This window comes from Epinephelus lanceolatus, chromosome 15, assembly GCF_041903045.1.
Source record: "Epinephelus lanceolatus isolate andai-2023 chromosome 15, ASM4190304v1, whole genome shotgun sequence".
Classification (NCBI taxonomy): Eukaryota; Metazoa; Chordata; class Actinopteri; order Perciformes; family Serranidae; genus Epinephelus; species Epinephelus lanceolatus.
The window spans coordinates 42899545-42926055 of record NC_135748.1 but is presented as its reverse complement, the minus strand read 5'-3'; the positions used below and the strand labels follow the sequence as shown (position 1 = coordinate 42926055).

The 26511-nt window shown below is 37.6% G+C and overlaps 1 protein-coding gene and 1 long non-coding RNA gene across 6 annotated transcripts in view; one reads left to right on the top strand and one right to left on the bottom strand.

Annotated features, from left to right (window-relative positions):
• The window catches only part of LOC117267195 (uncharacterized), a 49279-nt gene continuing 22768 nt past the window's right edge, over nucleotides 1–26511 (top strand). The window contains exons 1-5 of one of the 5 annotated variants that reach the window (XR_013493426.1): nucleotides 1–130; nucleotides 4273–4336; nucleotides 4656–4777; nucleotides 11917–12105; nucleotides 17680–17740. This is a non-coding gene — a long non-coding RNA (uncharacterized LOC117267195). Of the gene's footprint in view, nucleotides 131–2752; nucleotides 2860–4272; nucleotides 4337–4655; nucleotides 4778–11916; nucleotides 12106–17679; nucleotides 18049–26511 lie in introns of all 5 variants that reach the window. The other 4 variants (XR_013493428.1, XR_013493427.1, XR_004502539.2 and 1 more) reach the window with 4 other exon arrangements.
• Nucleotides 11445–26511, bottom strand: part of gfra4a (GDNF family receptor alpha 4a) — a 273372-nt gene continuing 258305 nt past the window's right edge. The window contains exon 8 of the mRNA XM_033642931.2: nucleotides 11445–17585. Within this exon, the coding sequence (XP_033498822.1) occupies nucleotides 17439–17585 (147 nt within the window). The 3' untranslated portion in view covers nucleotides 11445–17438. The remainder of the gene's footprint in view (nucleotides 17586–26511) is intronic.

Here is a 26511-nt window from a genome sequence, read left to right as displayed (position 1 = left end):
CGCTGTGACGTCTCTTTGGGACTTTACTGTAAAATCACCTCTAAACGTCACCGGATGTGGAAAATCTCGGTTTTATCCACGAACACATCAGGATGCTAAAAGCTAACGCTAAGCTAACGGGACGGATGACGTAAGTAGCTTCATATGCGTTAGCAGCAAAGTTAGCATCTTTATATTATATCACATTAATAGTTACAATGTTTACTGTTTACCGTTTAATGAGTTATTACCTATTACAGACACCGCTAACGGCTAACAGCTAACGGTTAGCCCAGCTAAACGTGCACACAGAAATAGTAATGTTTGTTCAATCATTGTGTTTATAGACTTTACAAACATCGGATTAGTCTAAATGGTGATACAGTGATGTGAAAAATGTGATACGTAGGCTATATATATATATATAGCTAAAAGCTCTGCTGGTTTTCTACCCGGACTACTTGTTTACAAGGCGATTCCCTCTATAGTCCGGCCGGACGGATGAGTCATGGCCTTGTAAAAGATTATGTTTGTTTCTTTTAGTTGGCGAGAATGTGTCGCCGCAAACACGACAAACATCCACTAACTTTGACGGCGTTTTCTGCGAGCATGGCTGAGCCATTTTGTACCGCTACACGTGTTTCTAGTGGGACTGTGTTTACAAACACAAGAGTTCAGCGAGCCACCGAAGGACCACCCTGCAGATTTACTATTGGTTCTGCAACGTAGGGAGTTTTTTAAACTCTGAAATTGTATCCGCCCATCTAAACACAAAATCAGGGAGAAAGACATCAGTCTTTAGTTAAGCAAAGCATCTAAAGACTGACTTGTGAGTCTAGCTGTAGTGAGGACTCATAGTGTGCTATAACAGTTTATGCAGAATCACAAGTTCTCACTGAATGTGTTAAGTGAAGAACACATTGATGCATCTGTAACAGGGATACTCAACATGCACTGCCTGAGGCCACTTTTGCAAAATGACAGGAGGTCAGAGGTCAGTCAGCAGCTCTGTGCATGTACATGGGGGTATTTCTGGGATTTTAGGACATTTAGAGCTGAGCCCAGACGTCTGTCAGCTGATCCTCCTTTTGATAAACAAGCTGTATTATGTTTCTGTGCTACAGTGACAGTTTTTACAGTGCAGTTATTTATCTGTGCAATATTCTTTAGTGTATGAATTTATTCTCATTTTATTCATTCAACATAAAATGCACATAATTGTACATATTTCTTATGTATAGTCTTGTTTTTATTCCATTGCTGTATATATTGTAGTGAACGTTACAGCATGATACATGTTTTATTTTTCTGAATGTAACACTAGTTTATAAAGTGTAACGTAACACATGTTAGTGTATTTTACACACTTACAGACTCAGCACAGGGAAGATATTCTTATGGTCAAGTTCTAGTGTTAAACATTGTGGCATAATGCACATTTTTATTTCTATTGTATTTTATTACTTTACATTTGCATACCTCTGTTTCATACTCTTTTTCCTACTTCTTTTATTATTTATATTAGAGCGACTTTGATGAATCACAGTTTTCCCTCTGGGATCAATAAATAATTTCTGATTCTGATTACTTTAGTCGTTGTCCGAGCGGTTTCCTCAGGCAGTGTAAAGGCAGCTTAATGTATATTGAAAAAATCCCAATGTGAATCAATTGATTGTCCCTGTGAATCAGAGAAAGTGTTTTGGGGGCCACCTGCCACCTGATTGGGGCCAGATTTGGCTCCTGGTCCGTAAGATGAGTATCACTGGTCTGTAAAAGGAAATGAAGTAAACAGAAACTGCTGCACCCTTTAAAATCCCCAGTAAGTTTGCTGTATGCTATAGCTAGCTGACTGTGCACTGTAGGAGCTAATTGTAAGCTAATGTCAGCTGCTAGAATGTTTGCTATTAGCCTACGAGCTACCTGTATGTTTCAGCTGAAGATTGCTAACTAACGTACACTTGGCTTTAAGGCTTATAGCAGATATTCTAATAGCTAACATTAGCTTACATGTAGCCTGTTTGCAAAGGGCACAGTGGTTAGCTAGCGAGCTAATGCATGTAACATACTCACTGTGGATTTGAAGGTGAGATTGAAACTATATTGTGAGCAGTAAAAGGTTAATACAGACTCCACGTTCTTTACCATTTTGAGTTGTCTTCCAACAAAGGTTGTTTAATTTCTGATCCTCCCTGAGAGACTGGAGGAAAATCCATGACCCTCCCTCCACCATAAATTAATTATCAGATTTTTAAATGTACCCTTTGATGTTTGAAAGTTAGAAGACTGACTGTCGGAAATTTGTAAATCCAATGTTGTTCCAGTTTCTGGCTGATTAATGGTGTCATTTTGGTGATTTCTAAGGGCATGTTTTCATTAAAAATCTGCAGTAAAATAAATAAAAAATACAACCATTTAATTTTGTATGCCCCTCCCCTAAACCAAATTAAAAAAACATAATCCCATCTCCAGTGCTTAAAACATTGACATGCCTCCACCTTTTGCACCACCTCTCCTCCGTCATAAGTAAAGCCTCCCATTTACTACTTTAATCACCTTTAAAAAATGTATTTCTAAGATCATCGTCCTAATAAATTCATACCACAGTGTTTTATTTAACACCACTGTCAGTGGTAATTCTGACCCTGCTTTTGGTTTGATATTGGCCTTTAATTAAAAATCTTAACCTAATCATCTGCTTTATTGTTGCAGAAGTAAAAGTTCCCTGCAGACTGCCGCAGCCTGTAAAAATGTTATTAGTATTTTTCTTTTCCAGAATGCTGCTCAGAGAAATTAGCCCATTGTGGTGTCTGGATAATTAACGAAGTGAGCTGCAGGGTGGCTGACCCTGGAACATACAGAGGAACCAGCTTTGAAGGAACTGTGAATAAACTTCTGTTAAATTTTCATATTTCATCCTCCATGTTGGTTTAATGGTGTCAGTGTTTGAATGATCACAGAAAATCCATCAAATACTCAGTAATACAACCCTCAGTGTGAGCTGATAGAAGGCTCTAGTTTTCCTTTGTAAAGGGTAACTGTGGTGTTTATTAACCCCGACCTTATTTCCCCATGTTTGTGTCTAGTTGACATTATGGGAACAACAGTTTCCTGAAAATGTCCAGTACTGAGCACAAGTGCTGCATCTTCCGGCGATGAAACAGGCTGCAGTGTTAATGCTGAGGGCGTCAGTGTCCGTCCACTAACAGTGTTTGTTTTGTCACTGACAGGCTCAGATTGTTATTGTATGTGTGTGACAACATTATGAAAGGATCCCTACAGAGATAGAGCTTTATGTTAAAGAGTCAGATCATTTTTGTTTAACCAGAAACAGCCCTGAAATCACCGTCACCAAACCCACCAGACTGCATTTAAATAAATACTCATTTTATCATCATTAAACATCTTTACACTGTTCCAACAATCACCAGCTCTGGTTTGGTTTAAATTAACCCTTAATTCACCAGTTAGATGTGACAACATGCTGCCTCTATACACACTAACATGACTGTTTATTTAAATGTAGTCTGGTGGGTTTGGTGACGGTGATTTCAGGGCTGTTTCTGGTTTAAGAAAAAGGATCTTACTCTTTAACACAAAGCTCTATCTCTGTAGGGATCCTTTCATCATGTTGTCAGACACTTAGAATAACAGTCTGAGCCTGTCAGTGACAAAACAAACACTGTTAGTGGACGGACATTGTCGAACACGCCCTGAGTGGTCACACTGCAGCCTGTTTAGCTCAACACTGGACCAGTTTCAAAAACTGTTATTCCCATTACTCACTTCTAACCCTTTTCTACCAGCATGAATCAGGTTCCATTCTGGTGCCTGCACCTATTTTTGAACCATTCTGAGCATTTCAACCAAAAATAAATAGGTTCAGAACCTGGAAAGTTGGTTCCCAAAAAAATAGCAGGTTTTCCTTGACTTGAAGATAAGTGGGCGTGTCATATTCTACAGGATAGAAAGAGATAATGGAGACTTGCACGTAAAAGTATTTTGCTGTCATCATTATTAGGAAGTCAGTGCTTGCTTTTTGGAATAAAAAAAATATCTGCAATACCAAAAAAAAAAGGCTCAGTTCATCAATGCAATCCGCCATCTTGCTTCCACTGTGCATCAACCTCTGTTTAAGACACAGCCTTGATCACAGTGGTTCTCCTCTAAACCAGACCTGATTTGGTTGATACAGAAACACTGAAAAATGGGGTCCAGGTTGAAACTACCAAACCTTCTCGTTAATATCAGCTAACATGAGCTCTGTTTGTCTGTGTTTTCTTCTTAAATTTTAAGGAATAGACTGAACTGTGCAGACAGGACGTAATCTCTCAGATTAATGCCAGTGTGGCAGGAGGAGGTAATAATGCCTGAGATGTTTGATTGGTCAGTACAGTTAATAGCTTTCAGATTTGCTGTTGTAATATCTAGATGAAGTTTCTCACACTGCAGCGCAGGCCCCAACCTCTTCCTCCTTTGTAACATTGGAAATTTTCAGTGCTGTTTCACTCACTGCTGGAGTGTGACCTGTTCTTGTTGTGTGTCATATATTCATATTGTCATGTCACTGTTTTGTTGGTGAGGCTGGATGTTTCTTTTGTAGCCTTTTTTCTTCCCTACCAAGAAAACCATTCTGACAGAAACCCTTCCTCTTTGTCGTTTCCTGGTGGTCATTTCAGCAGCCAGCGCCGGCTCCCTGAGCCGCACAGATGATGTCGCTGCCTGTTCTTCCACACTGGCTTCACTCCAAAGAATGAGAAGAAGGAGAAAAGCCTGAACCACAGACATGGATGATAATAAGGTGAGCAAACACAACACAAAGAGCTGTGGAGTCAGAGTGAAACAGATTGTGTGTCTCGAGGCCAGCAGCAAGCTGCTCCGCATCAGTCATCGTCTTGTTTGTTTGGATAATGATATTTTTACCTTGAACTTAATGTGGTAAAAGGTGGAGGAGGCCCTAATGAACACTGCACAGGTACAATTAAGTTTACTGCTGAGCTGTGCTGCTCAGATGGGACGGAAATTTCAGCAAGCAGTTTCTACAGCAACTTTCATTTCATTTAAAGTGAGGAAACATTTACTTCTGTTATAAAGGCCCAGTCATAGAATTGTGTTTGTCCCTGTTATATGGCGGCTGATCTCATCCTCTGCTCGGAGGGTAAGGAGCTCCTGGACCTCTTTGTTTTCACTGTTTGTGGACATTAACAGCTGCTGTTCTTCTTATTGAGCTAACTGCTAACTGCTACAACGCAACAGTCTTACTTGGCGAGACATTTCTGTCCCTCCATTTCTTGATTTTACCTTATACACAGCACAGCGTGGTGGCTTAACAGCACAATGTTCCTTGAACAAGCAGTGTGAATGGTGCTGATGTGTCAGCCCTGCGATAGTCTGGTGACCTGTCCAGGGAAGGGTTGCAACAGATTTTCATGGTACGAAAACCATCTCAGGAAATATTGTGGTTTCATGGTATTACAGACGTAATATTATTATCAGTCAGAATGATCCTTAAAGGGATGAAAACAGAAGGGTTATGGTTGGTTGAAGTGCAGATTGTAGGGGTGGGAATCGCCAGAGGACCTACAATATCATATGATATTAAATGTTGTGATATGCTGAGTATTGATATAAAAATATGTTTGAGTTTATTAGATTTTTTCCAACTGCAAATTATTTCACCAAAGGAAACTTTGTCAACATCAGTTTAACCTCTTAAGATAAAGTTTTCAGTCTGTTCATCCGACTTCAATCACTGACTGAGACCTCTGCTGATCTCACCAGGAAATAAACACTTTATTTAAATGTTTGACGTCTGTATGTTGTATAGAAATATATTTTCTGCAGCCTGTATATGTGATTTCTATCTGCAGGGACAGATGAGCAGACAGAATATGACAGCAGAGATCACCGTGTACATGACTGTAGCTGTTGCTCAGACATTTCCATGGCAACAAGTGAAACTGAGTTTAGGCCTGTGTATCATCAGCTTGCAGTTTCTGCCCTCACAGACTTTACGTGATGACAGTGAACACGTCACAGTATGACTGAAGTCCAAGAGGGCTCAGTCCACAGGCCCAGAGTGTGGACGTGTGATTCAGCCTCTCACTTCAGTATGTATGAAGCAGAATTCCCTCTGCGCTGCTGAAACTTGATGAATCTTTAATTGCTGCAGTGAAGAGTTTAAAAATGTTAGAGATCAGGAGAGATTCAGAAACCCTGTTCTGGATGTTTAAAAGTTTCAGATCTGAAGCCCAGCTTCCTGTTGGTGGTCAGATTTGAGCCTTTAATCAGCCCACAGCAGCAGCAGCTACAGTATGTGGGACAGCAGGAGGTCTGTCCCACTTAGCCATTGACCCAAAACATGGAGACTGGCATCAATTACAGCTGCCATATGCAAAGCACAGGTGGCACAGCGGCAGCTGGAGTCACACTTTGTCAGAGGATGAGTGCCTGAGAGTTTCTGTTCAGCCACAACAAGCAGGAGGGCGAGACGACGATGACGCAGTAAGTTTACAGTACGGCAGGTTACTGTCAGGGACTGCTTATGACTCCATGTTGGTTATAGTCGTTCGTCAGTGGCATTACGTTTTTGGGTTGTCCGTCTGTCCGTCCTATTCCTGTAAATGATATTTCTTCGTACAAATTTGGCACAAACATTCACATTAACTCAAAAATAATCTGATCAGATTTTGGTGGTCAAAAGTCAAGGTCACTGTCACCTTGGATCCATCTCATTCTTATGAATACGATATCTCAAGAAAGCCTTGAGGGAATTTCTTCAAATGTGGCACAAACATCCTTTCAGAATCAGTGCTGAAGAGATTAGACTTTGTGGTCAAAGTTTACTGTGACCTTGTCTGTCTCATTCTTGTGAAGGTGATAGGTCAAGGACAACTTAAGGGGAACTTTTTTTTACAAATTTGGCACAAATGTTCACTTGGACTCAAGAGTGAAGTGATTGGATTTTTCGTTGTCAAAGTTACTGTGACTAGATTTTTACGGTCAAAAATCAGTGTTAGTGTGTTCTTGCATCAGTCTCATTCTTGTAAACACGATATCTTAAGAACACCTTGAGGGAATTTGTTTAAATTTGACACCAGAGCATGTGAGCGGAGCGGACTGGGTGAAAATTTCCGCTTCTCGCTCGCAGACCTGTTACTTTGCGCTGCTCGTGCGCTTCGCTTGGTTCTGCGCATTCTTCGCTCCGCTCCGGCCCACTCCATCATAAATTTTATCCCGCTCCACTCACTCACCACTCCACTCAAAAAAACTGCGTCATACTACCCTAACCTGTAATCTTCTATTCACAAATAAAACATGAGCTTGGTAGATTCTCCGGGGAAGCCCTCTCCCCGCAGTTAGGGACCATTCTCCACGGTACCGCTGTCGGCAGGGTGGAAATAAGTCAAAGTGTAGAGGAGACGGACCAGGTTAAGAGGCCGACCTCCAGGGAAGCCCTCTCGCCTCTCCCCACAGTTAGGGACTGTTCTCCAAGGTACCGCTGCTTCTCTTCTCAGTTTCTTTTCTGAAGTACACAGTAAACTCCATAGTTATGAAAGAAAACAGTGTGGGTGTGCGCAGGTGCAAAGATGTATTCTGGGTGGGGCATGAGCGACTGGAGCGAAATTGGAGCGAGAGATAAGGCTCCGCTCCACCTGTGAGGCAGATTGTGATTTGTGATATTGGGCTTTATAAATAAAATTGATTGAATTGCTTTAAAAAAAAAATAGCCGTTCCTCACTCAACACAAAATCCTTCCACTCCGCTCACATGCTCTGTCTGACACAAACTTCTACCCTGGAAATCCAGAGTTCTCGCGAGAGCACAATTTGCATTTGCTCAGTGAGTCACTCTGGCAATCAGTAATGATGCTCATTACCTATGCTCATGAAACCGAGCTGCACCAATCACATCGGTGTATCTGATATAGGCGGGCCAGAAGCGAGCTAAACAGATGACGATAGCGCTGCGATGACGAAGTCCAGAATCAGTCAGTAAACATTGCAAGATGGCTACGGATGAACACCAGTTGTTTGAAACGGCTTTGGCCGCTACAATGAATGAGTTAGACTTGGCTTCTTCTCTAAAAGAGGAACAGAAGACGGTGCTCGAATCTTTCCTTTGCAAGAAGGACGTTTTTGCTGTTTTGCCGACCGGATACGACAAGAGTCTAATCTACCAGTTAGCTCCGCTGGTAGCTAAGCATATACGTCACCCCGTGTATTGTTCTGATTGGTCGTAGTGTTATCCAGTTGTGTGCAGTGATATTTACAAATGCATGCTTGGTGCCACCCCTCGAGTTGGGCCATTTTCATTACTCATGGCCAGACCCTAAATCTTTCTAGATTTGGGTCTGGATTTCCAGGCTAACAAACATATCTATTAACCCAATAATAAACTGATTAGATTTTGCTGGTTAAAGGTCACTTGGCCTTCTCATTTTTGTGAATGTGATATCTCAAGAACACCTTTAGGGAATTTCTTTAAATATAGCACAGCGGTCTACTTGGAGTCGATGATCAAGGGATTCAATTTTTTGTTGTCATAGGTTAAGGTCACTATGACCTTGTGTTTGTCTCACTCTTGTGAATGTAATGTCTCAAGAATGCCTTGAGGGAATTTCTTCACATTTGGCACAAACATTTACTTGGAATCAGTGATGCAGTAATCTCTCAAGACAGATTCTGCGTGGTCGAGACGTGCAGGTGTCCCCAGGAAATGTGTACCTACAGAAACAGCAAGCTCCGCGCCCATGGCGACCGCTCCACCCAAAACGCCATCTTGTCAGCGTGAATTTTTTTTTTTTTTTCCAGCGGATGTCAGATGACGTCCTGATGTTGGCTTTGCTGCTGCTGTTAGCTGTCCCTGTCAGCTGCAGCCACTGATGCTTTCTAGACATCGTGATTTCACAAAACTGAACAAATACCACACATAGCAACACAAAACTGCTTTGCTAGCTCAATCATGTTGTAACTAAGATATCCGCTGGAAAAAATATTTTATTCATGGACCGTTCATTGAGTTATTAATGTTACCTTATTTTTATACAGTCTATGGTTATTACAGACACCGCTAATGGCTAACGTTAACAGCTAACGGTTAGCCCAACTAATCTACAATAACCATATTAATTACGTGCACACAGAAATAGTAACGTTTGTTCAGTCATTGTGTTTATAGACTTGACAAACATCAGATTAGTCTACACGGTGATATAGTGTCGTGAAAAATGTGATATATAGCTAAACTCTGCTGGTTTTCTACCCAAAGTATTTGTAAACAACACGGCGATTCCCTGGGGGCACCGCTGGAAGTGAAGGGCGTGAGCGATCGCTGAGGCCCCTGCACTTCCGTTAGTCGAAAAACTCCGGGCTGTGAGGTAAAGGACGAAAAACAAAGGGTTTTTTGTTTTTGTTTTTTTTTTTAACCGATGGATTTCCAGATTGGTGATGCAGTGATAAGATTTTGGCGGTTAAAGGTCACTGTGACCTTGTCTGTTTCATTCTTGTGAACATTATATTTCAAGAAGTACTTGCAAGCGTTCACTTGGACTAAACAATGAACTGATTAATTTTTTGCTGTCAGAGGTCAAAGTCATTGTGACCTTGTGTCTGTCTTATGATTGTGAATGTGATATCTCAGGAAGGCCTTGAGGGAGTTTCCTTAAATTTGGCACAAACGTTCTCTTAGTTTGATAAGAATTTGGTGGTCAAAGGTCACTGTGAGCTTGTTGGGTCTCTTTGTGTGAACGTGATATCTCAAGAACACTTTCTCTTCAGAGCAGACAAACATCTACTTGGAATCTGTGATGAAGTGATTTGATTTTTTTGTTGTCAAAGGTCAAAGTCGCTGTGACCTTGTTTCTGTCTCATTCTTTTGAACGTAGGCCTTGATATAGTTTCCTCAAGTTTGGCACAAACGTGGACTGAAGAGTAAAGTGATTAGAAGTTTGTGGTCAAAGTTCAAAGTGACTGTGACCTCACAAAACATACCATAACTCAAAAATTCCCATGCTAATTATGACAAAACTTCAAGTGAAGTGATGACATTTTATGTCCCAAAGGTCAAAGGTCAGCTTGACTGTGACATCATCATGTTTTAACGTCATATCTCAGGAACAGAAGGGGAGACATTTGGTCAGATACTGAATTGGTGACTCTAATCTTGAAACTGTGCTGATTGTATAGACGAATTCGGCAAGCGATTTGTGTATGCCGCCATCTTGCGGTGGCGCCATTGCTGCGGTGACGTGTGTCAGTCATCAATTCATTATGCTGTCATTGTGAACTGACTCTCTACAATGACAGCATCATGAATAGCTGAATTGATGATGTTAGACGGTGGCCTCCAGTAACTGATGAAGGTATCTTAAATGAGTACCGATATTAATATAGAAATTAATCATTTGTTTGAGCCATAAGCAGGAAAGATTAGAGTAATAAGGAGATAATAGACTGTATCATTAAACACTGCGTAATATAACGTTAGCATACGTTACGTGTGCTGACGTTAGCAAGCTAGCAGCGTGACATTTAATCATTATGGACAGGCTACGTGACCACATCATATTGAAGGCGATTGCCTTCAATATGATGTGATGGTCGTCTAAAAGGTGGTGTAAAATTTGCCCGACCCATCCGGAGCTCAGGTAATTTTGACCCTCAATCAGAGACCTGTAATTGCCGTTTTTCTGGTCATCGGAGGCCAAGCGATCAATAAAATATTCTTGAATACCTAAAACAAAACACAAACACGTGTTGTTGTTTTTAGTCACGTAGCCTGTCCATAATGATTAAATGTCACGCTGCTAGCTTGCTAACGTCAGCACACGTAACGTATGCTAACGTTATATTACACCGTGTTTAATGATACAGTCTGTTATCTCCCTATTGCTCTAATCTTTCCTGCTTATCGCTCAAACAAATGATTAATTTCTAAATTGCAGTTACCGGAGGCCACTGTCTAACATCATCAATCCAGCTATTCATGATGCTGTCATTGTAGAGAATCAGTTCACAATGACAGCATAATGAGTTGATGACTGACACATGTCACCGCAGCAATGGCGCCACCGCAAGATGACGGCATACACAAATCGCTCGCCAAATTCGTCTATAGATCTTCTGTGTGTGAAGCATCCATGTTTTCACTGACATGGATGGAGACTGTCAGAGACACTGGACTGGTGGGCGGAGTCATACAACCACAGGGTGGACTGGTGGGCGGAGTCATACAACCACAGGGTGGACTGCTGGGCGGAGTCATACAACCACAGGGTGGACTGGTGGGCGGAGTCATACAACCCAGTACTCCGACTACAGTACCAGATACATTTGTGTCTCACATACAGTACTTTATAGTCCTCCACTTCTCTGCAGCTGCAGTGAGCGTTACCTGAGCTGCCTCACAACGTGCCCTGGCACTGTAGCCTTGAGGTATACAGGAGGTTAGAAGAAACACAAATTTGGTTTGTTTACACCAGGGGTCTCATTTATTAAAGTTTCTGATGCACAAGTTTGTGCTCAAAGTTGTGCTTTGTAAAGTTGTCAGAATCAGCCTCTCAGTGATTTCCTGTCTGAAATATCAAAAGCAAAACTTTAGATAAGATCCTCTTTATTAATACCCAGGTATGAATGTTATAGACATCATATATGTGGTATACACTGTGCAGTATATACACTATACTATAACATCTCTACACGTCACGCCCTGTGTGCCATGAAAAATGGATTTTTGACTGGATGCCAGGAGCGCTGCCAGAGGGAGGAAAAGGGCAAATATTCCTGTGAAATTCAGAGGTGATGCTGAACTTTGATGAATCTGGACGGGGGTCAGGAGTCACATCTTGTCAGGAGACCAAAACTTCAAAACGTCTGTCCCCTCCGCACAAGAAGACAAGGCAGAATTCACCTCCACTTACAGTGTTGTCTCTATTTGCAGGAAGCGACACATGTCACATCTGGGATCCTGCCAGTGCAGACGGACGGGGAGCAGGTTGGTCAGTCACCTCACGGCGCCAGAGGACACGACGCAATGCCCGCTGACTGATAAATCACAGGACAAATCAAAACGGGGCGACAGGGCTCGGCTGGTGTCACATCATGATAAGAGACAGGAGCTCTGTGAAAGGTATCACTCACACTCTGCTCGCCACAAAAACACACAACTGCAGTTTTTTCCCAAAACATGTTAAATTTCACCCAAAGCACAAAAACATCACTCACATCTCGCCATGCAGAGCGTTTGGATTTTATGTGCCCAGGCTTTAAGATATGCACCTCTGTAAATGTATTCTGCCACCCTGTCAACAGCAGGGACTATTTTGTTTGGTGCCAATTTATTCCTGATGAGCGACGACAGTGTTCAGCACAAAGAATTAACAGCTGCCAGATCGTTAAAGATAATCATTTGTAGTTGAATTTTCTTCGACTGTAACTGATCAGAATGCTCTTAAAAGTCACTGTATGTATTTTATATCCTGGCTACGTTTGCGGTCAACAAGCTTTTTAAAACATATACACATCAGTTTACAAAATGTGTTTAAAGCTGCGCTAATAAGTATCTTTTAATTAACCACGGGTCAAATCAGGGACGTTATGATTGAGCTTTTCAGCGTTTGTCAAACTGTTGCTTTTAGGGATGCACCGATTATGAAATTTTAGGTTGAATCTGATGTTTAACAATTGACCGGTAGTCGATACCGATGTTTTTGTTGTAGGTCACTTTGCTTCATGTGGTTTTTATTCCCTCTTTTGTTCCAGGTAAACAAACAAATCTTGATTATTAAAAAAATAACTCAGGTTTTTTAAAGTTATTCGTTTCACTACCTTTGAATGAGCAAAAAATTCATACAAATTTATTTATGAAACAACCTTTAATATAACCTTCTTCTGCATGAAAAGCATCTCCAAAAGCATCTCAGTCTTTTTATTGCATAGTATATCCTAATTCCCTCTCTGATGTCTATTTTATATTGCTGTGAAAATATCAACAGATTTCTCCATCAAACAGCTGCCTTAAAACATTTCTTATGACATTACATTTGAACACATCATGAGAGTGTCACATTTTAGCGTTACCAGAGCTTGAATGCATCAAAATGTAACTCAACCAGGCGCCCAGGAACGCCGCTCAGCCTCGCAGACAGTTTTTGTATCACAGCAAAAACCCAACACAGCATTTAGACCTCCATTATAAAGAGACGTCTGTAAAACTGTTGACATGTCCAACTGCAAACAAGCTCAATTCTGACTCTTTCTATTTTGAATTTTTGACCTATGGAGGTTGTTTATTTGTAAAAGTTTTCTTAATGCTGAGAAAAAAGTGTTTTCAAACTTTACGCTGTGATGTCATCACAGCGTAAAGTTTGTGAGCTGAGCACATATTCACCTCCTGCACACCACGGCAGTAAACCCAGAAGCTCTGAACTTTTTGGTGTATGTGCCAGGCAAGTAACTCGATTAGAATGAACTTGTGTCATTTTACCATCAGGTATCTCAGTACTTACTAAGACCTCTGAATCAATGCAGCCTCCGTTAGCTGTTAGCTCCAGCTGATTTGTTGTTAACAGTGTAGCATCATCAGGGAAACAATAGGATGCGTTTCCTGACGAGGCGACAGTGAGTTTCCTGCGCCCTTTCATTTGGACAGGGCCACTGTTATTCCCATACACATGTTATGTTGTCTTCAGGACGATGGGACGCAGTTAGGGTTCATTTATGCTCAACGGTAGATACAGAGACAGATGGAGCCTTCTGTTTTTAATTTGCGTTCATTTCAACCTTATTTGTGCACGTTTTCTGAAAGCCTATGAGTACGAATGAAACAGAGATGACATATACTTTTTAAATAATGGCGGAACATGACAACGTGGTAATATGTTGTGTGAAGTGTTTGACTCCGCCCTCTGGTGCCATCCATTGGTTGTATCTGTACCAATGTAAAGGACCACAGTAGTATAAGAAGAGTGATGGTTTTTAAAATGGACCTATCTATTTTTGCACATAAAGGGTGAATAAATGAGCTGTTCGTCTGGAGCCCGGCTGTTTAGACTCGTGTGACACAACAGAAAAACATCGGCCACTGCCGTTGGTGATGTCATCTCATTTGCTGACAGGCCAGTGTTAGTCAACAAGGAGAATATCAGCCGATAAATCAGTGCATCCCGAACTGCTTTTGTTAAACAGCAGTAAATTCAATCTTAACACACTCAGTCATGTCTTTCTTTTCCAGCTGTAGTGTTCAGCTGTTTCCTCTGATAAAATTACCTGACCAATACCAAAATGCCGACACAGTCAGAGACACGTTGGTGGAGCATTTAGCTGCTAAAGAAATATTTTCCGCAGGAGTTAGTGGAGAGTAAAACAGAGCTAAAAGAGGTGTTTAATTTTTGCTCTTGTTAGGTTGCCAGATGAATGCAAATATTGCACCATGACAGCTGGATGTGTAAACTGTTAACTAATTCATTGGTTACAACATTTTTATATGCTGATGATGCATCAGTGTCCAAAAAAAAAACCTACCTTCAGTGTAAACTGCTGTACATACGAAACAGACACCTCGAAGCTTTGGTATCAACAGTGACATCACTGGAACGACTTCCCAAAGAAAAAGTTTAATGATCTTTATTGTATTTGAATGGCAGCAGCAATCTGAGAGAACCATATCTTAAACCTGGGCAAATAAAGACAGAAAGATCTGCATGTGTCATCACTACAGAAGCTAAATGCATTCACTCAAGGAAAACAGTCCTGATTTCAAAATTAACAAGATCATTATCTCAGATTTCTGAGAAAAACTTAAATGGAAAAAAAAAAAAAAAAATCTGCTGTTGTTTTTTCTTAATTACACAAATTAGTATCTCAAAATTATTAGAGAAATTTGATGGAAAAAAAATCTTCTGTTTTTCTTGAATTAACAAGATTATTGTCTCGAAAATATAAGAAAAAAAAAATGCACTGTTTTTCTAAATTAATGTTCAGCAATCAGGAAAATATTTTTCATGAAAAAATTCTGTTCTTTTTCTTCTGAACTAATAGACGGGTAAATAGTCACATAAATTGTTGGATATTATCACTGTGGATTTATTATACTGGCTAATGTTAGCATCTGGGTTAAAAACAGGAAGTTTCTCTCTCTCTGTGCAGCGTCACAGAGACATTTAACATTAGTAACGTCATGAGAAAAAATGCCTTGGTGAACACACAGCGTTACCAGAGAGAGGTCACTCAGTGCTCTGTGGTGATTTAGTTAACTAGAAGTAACGTGCAGAATTTTTTCCCCCATCGTCCAATCCACTGGTTATAGAGTAGGTAGCATTTCAGTCAAAGATTTTCTTTGGCTGACTGCAGCCCAAGTAAATGCTTGTTTTTCTGAATTGAAGTGATTGTTTTTTGAACTGACGAGATAATAAACTGTTCCCAGAATTCTGAGGTAATAATCTTGTTAGAATTAAAAGTTTTGATGGAGAACACACGTTTGCCCTATTTTTCTGAACTGAGATAATAATGTCTTTATTTCAAGTCTCAAGTGAATGCATCACACTTCTTTATGTCACCACTGAGGGCAGAGGGGAGAGGATATCTGTGATTTGCGTGAACTGCCCCTTTAAGAGAGCTGTTGATGTGTTTTCAGATCCGTACAACCCTGTTAAAACCCATTGGGGTCTCATTTCAAAACGATATGGACGTCAGTGAGGAAGAAATAACAGTTTTTTCTCCGTCCTGTAAAACTTGGCAGACAGAATCCAACAGGTTTGTGCTGTTATGACAATATGAGCTTATACTGTGTGAGCGTTTTTAGGTCCAACTCGAACGAGAACATGTCACTTTCATCAGGTCTGCTGTCGCTCACGTGTTCGGTCTCGGTGTTAAAGTCAGCGTGTGCTGTGTCGTTGAATAATGCAGTGACACAAACGGGTGCTTCCTCAGAGAACTGGATTCAGTGGCAGTATTGAAGATGACACATTCCTTGTTAAGAGCGTTTTGCGCCTAACCAACCTCCGTCTGTCCGTCCCGACACTTCTCATAAACACGTCTGCTTCACGAAGCAGAGCACATTGTAAATCCTCTGGCGTCTCACATTGAGCAAAGGGTCCCAGTGAGTAGTGGGCCAACATGGGTCACCTTCATCTCAAAAGTCTCTCCAAAGACAGATGCATCCGTTCACGCATCAAACCCCACACCGTCTGTTTTCCCAGCAACCCCTCCCACAGCGGCAAAGCATGATTGGTCACAAACTCGTCAGTTTCTCTGCGGTAAATTCCACATATAGTTAAAAAATATAAACTTGTTTCCATCTCTTGTTGCGTCACCAAAACCACAAATATTTTTTTTTTTTTTTTTTTTTTTTTACATTTCTGAAGAGGAACAAACCCAAATGTTTGTCTCACCCTCACACTTAAAGCTGAATGAATGAGCACATGAAGAGTCCCCTTCCAAAGTGAGGTATCCACTGTCTGCAAAAATGACATCTACTCATACAAAATGATTCAAAGCTTTAAAATCAAAGCGAAGTCCAGTACGTTAAAGGCTAATAAATCATGTAGGTCCTTGTTTGATGAAATAAAAAACTTCTGCAGACTTTGGGAAATCTTCTTAATCTTAATTCAGTGTTAAATTTCAATTCACAACTTATATTTTCTACATGTTCTTTATTTGGAAATGAACTCTTCATCTTGCAACTGAAAACACAACAACAAACAGTCAAAGAATTTCATTGTGATTTGACTCGATTATAACTATATATATACACATGTGCTTCCATCTAACATTCTGGGTAACAAAATTATGTTAATTAATTAAGATTTAAAATAAAAGAAATGTGGCATTAAAGTAAAGAGCAGAGCAGAATGAGCCGAGTGCTGCATGTGGACAAACACACATCCACCTTAAATCTTGTGAAACACTTCATCACAGTTCTTCTGAGACAAAAGTCTTAACATTAATATTTTTCTTTTACATCGAGGAATGTTCAGGAACAAAAAAAAAAAAAAATAGTGTTTTTTTTTTGTTTTGTTTTTTAATTTTTATATTTTTTAGATTTTTCCTGCACTGCATCGTCAGTGTCTCTTCACTGTACACCTTCTGAACCCCACTGAAGCTCCAATGATATTTTCTTATGAACAAAGTTTGCATGTGTGTGTCATGTGTAACAGTTTGTATTTGGACAGGCGTGAAGCAAGAAATGAGGTGTGTACTTCCTGGTCCCCTCCCTCCTCCGTGGTGCGGCGGCGGCACCCTCTCCAACAATCTTCTCACGGGCGTGGGCGGCACAATACATCTGCTCTGAGTCATGATTCACAAAAAGAGATTAAGTGTGATTTTTGTGACAGAGAGGGAGAGGGGGGTGGGGCAGGACGGAGTCGACCCTTTCCCCCACCGTCGTTTGACACATAGAAATGGCTCTTTCTTTCATACCAACCCTCCCCTATTTGTCCGTGGAGGCCAGCTGAGCGAGGCCTCTTATTGGTCAGAGAGCAGCAGCAGGACGAGCCAGCCGAGGCCCAGCAGCAGGGACAGGCGCACAGGCTCAGCTCCACGGTCCGACAGGCCCGGAGAGGGAAGGGTAGAGTCTCCCTCGTCGCCCCACAATCTGTCGTTCTCATTTACCTGAAAGGAAATGGACGCATGTTGTGATTAGTCACCAAGTTTTTTGGTACAATAATAAAACAGTATTATTGTACAGTATTTTCTCTGCCTCCAGATCCCACACCAGGAAACATCTTCAGCAGGAAAAAAACCTCTGAGGAGAGGAGACGTTTTATGTGAGTATAATGACAGAATTTCCCACAACCATGGCTGAAAAGTAAAACGAGCAATGGCGAGGACATTGCCACTTATCAGCCGGTGCAATTTCACAGCGAGAGGTGATTTTCTCTGCAAACATATTCAGAATAAACTCTTCAATCAGACCAGCTCCATCTTCAGATTCTTTTTCTCCTCTCCTTCTGTTCACTGAAACCTTTTTAACCCATCAAACCTCCACTGCACTGTGTTCACTTCCTGAGCCAATCCGCTGAGTCTATCCTAGCAGACACTGAGCACAAGGCAGGGTGCACCCTGGACCAGTCAGGTAAAATGAAGTTTCACAAACAGTGTCATAAATATGTCATAAAATGAGTCATACTATACAAAAATCACGAAAAAAAAAGTAATACTAATGTGCTGTAAAAAATCACTGAAAAAAGTCATAGTATATTATGTCGTCCAAAATGTCATTAAACAAGTCATAGTATAGTATGTCGTCCAAAATGTCATTAAACAAGTCATAGTATAGTAGTGTTGTACGGTATACTGGTACTAAAATAGTACCGCGGTACTAGAGTACTGCATTTGGAAAATACTGGTACTTTGAAATTGATTCAATTAATTAATTTAGTTAATTTATTTTACTCAATTATGCACACAAACAACTTTCTTGTTCCTATTGGAGCACAGATTGCACAAGTGGTGTGTATGACAACACCTGTATCAACAATCGCAGCTGGCACGTGAAAAAAGACAAGAGAAAGTCTGCCTCGCAAAGGAAAACAACACGAGACAACACAAACTTGGTGGGACATTTGAGTTACCAAACCGTGACGTCCGTACTGAGGTACTGACCGAACCATGATTTTTTTGGTACCATTACACCCCTACTATTTATTGTTCTAAAGGTTTGTATCCAAAAGGACTTTTCCTTAGGAAAAGTACCGAAGAGTATTGAAAAATATCGAAATTCATATTGGTATTGGTACCGAAACAAAGATTTTGGCATCGTGACAACACTATAGTATAGTATGTCTTCAAAAATCCTGAAAAAATTTCATAGTATAGTATGTCATACGAAATGTCATAAAGTGAGTCAAAGTATAGCATGTCGTCCAAAATTGTGAAAAAACGTCATAGTATAGCATGTCGTCCAAAATCATGAAAAAAAAGTCATAGTATAGCATGTAAGGATAGACCGATACATCGGCTGGCCGATATATCGGGCCGATATTTGAGTTTTTTACTTGTATCGGCATTGGCCGATACACACGTGGGTTCGCGGATTTATTTTTCTCTGGCACTTTTTTTCATTTGAAAGTATGTGGTTAAGTTGAACAAAACTGTTGAATCCTACTGTGTACAGTAGTTGTTGTTTTATTTATGCTTCAGCTTAAATATTTGTTTATTTTATAAAGACATTACTGGAAGATTTAAGAGCACTGAACTCTTTTTTATTTGAATGTATAATAATAATAATAATAATAATAATAATGATATTCTACCTGTTCTACCTCAACTTTCCATCTTGTTTTAGTATTTTTTACTGTTCAATAAATGTTTCTTATTTTAAACTTGAGACCTGTAATGTTTGTTATCATTGTGTCATTTTTTTGATGTAAATTGAGGGAGCAAAAGCAGTATCAGCCCCAAATATCAGCTCAAGATAATCGGCAGTCCATAATCGGTCATCGGCTAAGGGTGATGGAAAAAAATCGGTATCGGCATCGGCCCTAAAAAATCCATATCGGTCTATCCCTAATAGCATGTCGTCCAAAATCATGAAAAAAGTCATAGTATAGTATGTTGTCCGAAATCATGAAAAAAGTCATAGTATAGCATGTCGTTCGAAATGATGAAAATAAAAGTCATAGTATAGCATGTCGTCCAAAATCATGAAAAAAAGTCATGGTATGGTATGTCGTTCAAAATCATGAAAGAAAAGTCATAGTATAGCATGTTGTCTGAAATCATGAAAAAAAAAAACAAAAAAAAATCATAGTATAGCATGTCGTCAAAAATCATGAAAAAAAATCATATTATAGCATGTCGTCCAAAATCATGAAAATAGTCATAGTACAGTCTGTCGATCAAAAATCATGAAATAAAGTCATAGTATAGCATGTCGTTCAAAATCATGAAAGAAAAGTCATAGTATAGCATGTTGTCTGAAATCATGAAAAAAAAATAAAAAATCATAGTATAGCATGTCGTCCAAAATCATGAAAAAAGTCATAGTATAGCATGTCATTCGAAATGATGAAAAAAAAAGTCATAGTATAGCATGTCGTCCAAAATCATGAAAAAAAGTCATGGTATGGTATGTCATTCAAAATCATGAAAGAAAAGTCATAGTATAGCATGTTGTCTGAAATCATGAAAAAAAAACAAAAAAAATCATAGTATAGCATGTCGTCAAAAATCATGAAAAAAAATCATATTATAGCATGTCGTCCAAAATCATGAAAATAGTCATAGTACAGTCTGTCGATCAAAAATCATGAAATAAAGTCATAGTATAGCATGTCGTTCAAAATCATGAAAGAAAAGTCATAGTATAGCATGTTGTCTGAAATCATGAAAAAAAAATAAAAAAATCATAGTATAGCATGTCGTCCAAAATCATGAAAAAAGTCATAGTATAGCATGTCGTTCAAAATCATGAAAAAAAAAGTCATAGTACAGTATGTCGTCCAAAATCATGAAAAAAGTCAGTATAGTCTGTCGATCAAAAATCATGAAATAAAGTCATAGTATAGCATGTCGTTCAAAATCATGAAAGAAAAGTCATAGTATAGCATGTTGTCTGAAATCATGAAAAAAAAAAAGAAAGTCATAGTATAGCATGTCGTCCAAAATCATGAAAAAAAGTCATGGTATGGTATGTCGTTCAAAATCATGAAAGAAAAGTCATAGTATAGCATGTCGTCCAAAATCATGAAAAAAGTCATAGTACAGTCTGTCGATCAAAAATCATGAAAAAAAGTCATAGTATAGCATGTTGTCTGAAATCATGAAAAAAAAAAAAAAAGAAAGTCATAGTATAGCATGTCGTCCAAAATCATGAAAAAAAGTCATGGTATGGTATGTCGTTCAAAATCATGAAAGAAAAGTCATAGTATAGCATGTCGTCCAAAATCATGAAAAAAGTCATAGTACAGTCTGTCGATCAAAAATCATGAAAAAAAGTCATAGTATAGCATGTCGTCCAAAATCATGAAAATAGTCATAGTATAGCATGTTGTCCGAAATCATGAAATAAAGTCATAGTATAGCATGTCGATCAAAATCATGAAAAAAGTCATAGTATAGTATGTCGTCCAAAATCATGAAATAAAGTCATAGTATAGCATGTCGATCAAAATCATGAAAAAAGTCATAGTATAGTATGTTGTCCGAAATCATGAAAAAAAATCATAGTATAGCATGTCGTCCAAAATCATGAAAAAAGTCATAGTATAGCATGTCGTTCAAAATCATGAAAGAAAAGTCATAGTATAGCATGTTGTCTGAAATCATGAAAAAAAAAAAAAAAAATCATAGTATAGCATGTCGTCCAAAATCATGAAAAAAGTCATAGTATAGCATGTCATTCGAAATGATGAAAAAAAAAGTCATAGTATAGCATGTCGTCCAAAATCATGAAAAAAAGTCATGGTATGGTATGTCATTCAAAATCATGAAAGAAAAGTCATAGTATAGCATGTTGTCTGAAATCATGAAAAAAAAAAAAAAAAAAATCATAGTATAGCATGTCGTCAAAAATCATGAAAAAAAATCATATTATAGCATGTCGTCCAAAATCATGAAAATAGTCATAGTACAGTCTGTCGATCAAAAATCATGAAATAAAGTCATAGTATAGCATGTCGTTCAAAATCATGAAAGAAAAGTCATAGTATAGCATGTTGTCTGAAATCATGAAAAAAAATAAAAAAATCATAGTATAGCATGTCGTCCAAAATCATGAAAAAAGTCATAGTATAGCATGTCGTTCAAAATCATGAAAAAAAAAGTCATAGTACAGTATGTCGTCCAAAATCATGAAAAAAGTCAGTATAGTCTGTCGATCAAAAATCATGAAATAAAGTCATAGTATAGCATGTCGTTCAAAATCATGAAAGAAAAGTCATAGTATAGCATGTTGTCTGAAATCATGAAAAAAAAAAAAAGAAAGTCATAGTATAGCATGTCGTCCAAAATCATGAAAAAAAGTCATGGTATGGTATGTCGTTCAAAATCATGAAAGAAAAGTCATAGTATAGCATGTCGTCCAAAATCATGAAAAAAGTCATAGTACAGTCTGTCGAAAAAAAATCATGAAAAAAAGTCATAGTATAGCATGTCGTTCAAAATCATGAAAAAAAAAGTCATAGTACAGTATGTCGTCCAAAATCATGAAAAAAGTCAGTATAGTCTGTCGATCAAAAATCATGAAATAAAGTCATAGTATAGCATGTCGTTCAAAATCATGAAAGAAAAGTCATAGTATAGCATGTTGTCTGAAATCATGAAAAAAAAAAAAGAAAGTCATAGTATAGCATGTCGTCCAAAATCATGAAAAAAAGTCATGGTATGGTATGTCGTTCAAAATCATGAAAGAAAAGTCATAGTATAGCATGTCGTCCAAAATCATGAAAAAAGTCATAGTACAGTCTGTCGATCAAAAATCATGAAAAAAAGTCATAGTATAGCATGTTGTCTGAAATCATGAAAAAAAAAAAAAGAAAGTCATAGTATAGCATGTCGTCCAAAATCATGAAAAAAAGTCATGGTATGGTATGTCGTTCAAAATCATGAAAGAAAAGTCATAGTATAGCATGTCGTCCAAAATCATGAAAAAAGTCATAGTACAGTCTGTCGATCAAAAATCATGAAAAAAAGTCATAGTATAGCATGTCGTCCAAAATCATGAAAATAGTCATAGTATAGCATGTTGTCCGAAATCATGAAATAAAGTCATAGTATAGCATGTCGATCAAAATCATGAAAAAAGTCATAGTATAGTATGTCGTCCAAAATCATGAAATAAAGTCATAGTATAGCATGTCGATCAAAATCATGAAAAAAGTCATAGTATAGTATGTTGTCCGAAATCATGAAAAAAATCATAGTATAGCATGTCGTCCAAAATCATGAAAAAAGTCATAGTATAGCATGTCGTTCAAAATCATGAAAGAAAAGTCATAGTATAGCATGTTGTCTGAAATCATGAAAAAAAAAAAAAAAAATCATAGTATAGCATGTCGTCCAAAATCATGAAAAAAGTCATAGTATAGCATGTCATTCGAAATGATGAAAAAAAAAGTCATAGTATAGCATGTCGTCCAAAATCATGAAAAAAAGTCATGGTATGGTATGTCATTCAAAATCATGAAAGAAAAGTCATAGTATAGCATGTTGTCTGAAATCATGAAAAAAAAAAAAAAAAAATCATAGTATAGCATGTCGTCAAAAATCATGAAAAAAAATCATATTATAGCATGTCGTCCAAAATCATGAAAATAGTCATAGTACAGTCTGTCGATCAAAAATCATGAAATAAAGTCATAGTATAGCATGTCGTTCAAAATCATGAAAGAAAAGTCATAGTATAGCATGTTGTCTGAAATCATGAAAAAAAATAAAAAAATCATAGTATAGCATGTCGTCCAAAATCATGAAAAAAGTCATAGTATAGCATGTCGTTCAAAATCATGAAAAAAAAAGTCATAGTACAGTATGTCGTCCAAAATCATGAAAAAAGTCAGTATAGTCTGTCGATCAAAAATCATGAAATAAAGTCATAGTATAGCATGTCGTTCAAAATCATGAAAGAAAAGTCATAGTATAGCATGTTGTCTGAAATCATGAAAAAAAAAAAAAGAAAGTCATAGTATAGCATGTCGTCCAAAATCATGAAAAAAAGTCATGGTATGGTATGTCGTTCAAAATCATGAAAGAAAAGTCATAGTATAGCATGTCGTCCAAAATCATGAAAAAAGTCATAGTACAGTCTGTCGAAAAAAAATCATGAAAAAAAGTCATAGTATAGCATGTCGTTCAAAATCATGAAAAAAAAAGTCATAGTACAGTATGTCGTCCAAAATCATGAAAAAAGTCAGTATAGTCTGTCGATCAAAAATCATGAAATAAAGTCATAGTATAGCATGTCGTTCAAAATCATGAAAGAAAAGTCATAGTATAGCATGTTGTCTGAAATCATGAAAAAAAAAAAAGAAAGTCATAGTATAGCATGTCGTCCAAAATCATGAAAAAAAGTCATGGTATGGTATGTCGTTCAAAATCATGAAAGAAAAGTCATAGTATAGCATGTCGTCCAAAATCATGAAAAAAGTCATAGTACAGTCTGTCGATCAAAAATCATGAAAAAAAAGTCATAGTATAGCATGTCGTCCAAAATCATGAAAATAGTCATAGTATAGCATGTTGTCCGAAATCATGAAATAAAGTCATAGTATAGCATGTCCATCAAAATCATGAAAAAAGTCATAGTATAGTATGTCGTCCAAAATCATGAAATAAAGTCATAGTATAGCATATCGATCAAAATCATGAAAAAAGTCATAGTATAGTATGTTGTCCGAAATCATGAAAAAAATCATAGTATAGCATGTCGTCCAAAATCATGAAAAAAGTCATAGTATAGCATGTCGTTCAAAATCATGAAAAAAAAAAGTCATAGTACAGTATGTCGTCCAAAATCATGAAAAAAGTCATAGTATAGTCTGTCGATCAAAAATCATGAAATAAAGTCATAGTATAGCATGTCGATCAAAATCATGAAAAAAAAACAAAACATAGCATAGCATGTCGATCAAAATCATGAAAAAAATAGTCATAGTACAGCATGTCGTCCAAAATCTAATGAAAGAAGTCATAGTATAGTCTGTCGATCAAAAATCATGAAATAAAGTCATAGTATAGCATGTCGATCAAAAATCATGAAAAAAAAAACATAGTATAGCATGTCGTCCAAAATCATGAAAAAAGTCATAGTATAGTCTGTCGATCAAAAATCATGAAATAAAGTCATAGTAGAGCATGTCGATCAAAAATCATGAAGAAAAAACATAGTATAGCATGTCGATGAAAATCATGAAAAAAGTCATAGTACAGTCTGTCGATCAAAAATCATGAAAAAAGTCACAGTATAGCATGTCGATCAAAATCATGAAAAAAGTCATAGTATAGTATGTCGTCCAAAATCATGAAAAAAAGTCATAGTATAGCATGTCGTCCAAAATCATGAAAATAGTCATAGTATAGCATGTCGTCCAAAATCATGAAAAAAGTCATAGTACAGTATGTTGTCCGAAATCATGAAAAAAGTCATAGTATAGCATGTCGTCCAAAATCATGAAAAAAAAGTCATAGTATAGCATGTTGTAAAAAATCATGAAAAGAAAGTCATAGTATAGCATGTCGTCCAAAATCATGAAAAAAGTCATAGTATAGCATGTCATTCAAAATCATGAAAAAAAAGTCATAGTACAGTATGTCGTCCAAAATCATGAAAAAAGCCATAGTATAGTCTGTCGATCAAAAATCATGAAATAAAGTCATAGTATAGCATGTCGATCAAAATCATGAAAAAAAAAAACATAGCATAGCATGTCGATCAAAATCATGAAAAAAATAGTCATAGTACAGCATGTCGTCCAAAATCTAATGAAAGAAGTCATAGTATAGTCTGTCGATCAAAAATCATGAAATAAAGTCATAGTATAGCATGTCGATCAAAAATCATGAAAAAAAAAACATAGTATAGCATGTCGTCCAAAATCATGAAGAAAGTCATAGTATAGTCTGTCGATCAAAAATCATGAAATAAAGTCATAGTAGAGCATGTCGATCAAAAATCATGAAAAAAAAACATAGTATAGCATGTCGATCAAAATCATGAAAAAAGTCATAGTACAGTCTGTCGATCAAAAATCATGAAAAAAGTCACAGTATAGCATGTCGATCAAAATCATGAAAAAAGTCATAGTATAGTATGTCGTCCAAAATCATGAAAAAAAGTCATAGTATAGCATGTCGTCCAAAATCATGAAAATAGTCATAGTATAGCATGTCGTCCAAAATCATGAAAAAAGTCATAGTATAGCATGTCGTTCAAAATCATGAAAAAAAAGTCATAGTACAGTATGTTGTCCGAAATCATGAAATAAAGTCATAGTATAGCATGTCGTCCAAAATCATGAAAAAAAAGTCATAGTATAGCATGTTGTCAAAAATCATGAAAAGAAAGTCATAGTATAGCATGTCGTCCAAAATCATGAAAAAAGTCATAGTATAGCATGTCATTCAAAATCATGAAAAAAAAGTCATAGTACAGTATGTCGTCCAAAATCATGAAAAAAGCCATAGTATAGTCTGTCGATCAAAAATCATGAAATAAAGTCATAGTATAGCATGTCGATCAAAATCATGAAAAAAAGTCATAGTATAGCATGTCGATCAAAATCATGAAAAAAAAAAAATAGTATAGCATGTCGTCCAAAATCATGAAAAAAGTCATAGTATAGCATGTCGTCCAAAATCATGAAAAAAGTCATAGTATAGCATGTTGATTAGGATCATGAAAAAAGTCATATTATATCATGTCGATCAAAATCATGAAAAAAATTAATAGTATAGCATGTCGTCCAAAATCATGAAAAAGTCATAGTCTGTCGATCAAAATCATAAAAAAAGTCATAGTATAGCATGTCAATCAAAATCATGAAAAAGTCATAGTATAGCATGTCGTCCAAAATCATGAAAAAAGTCATAGTCTGTCGAT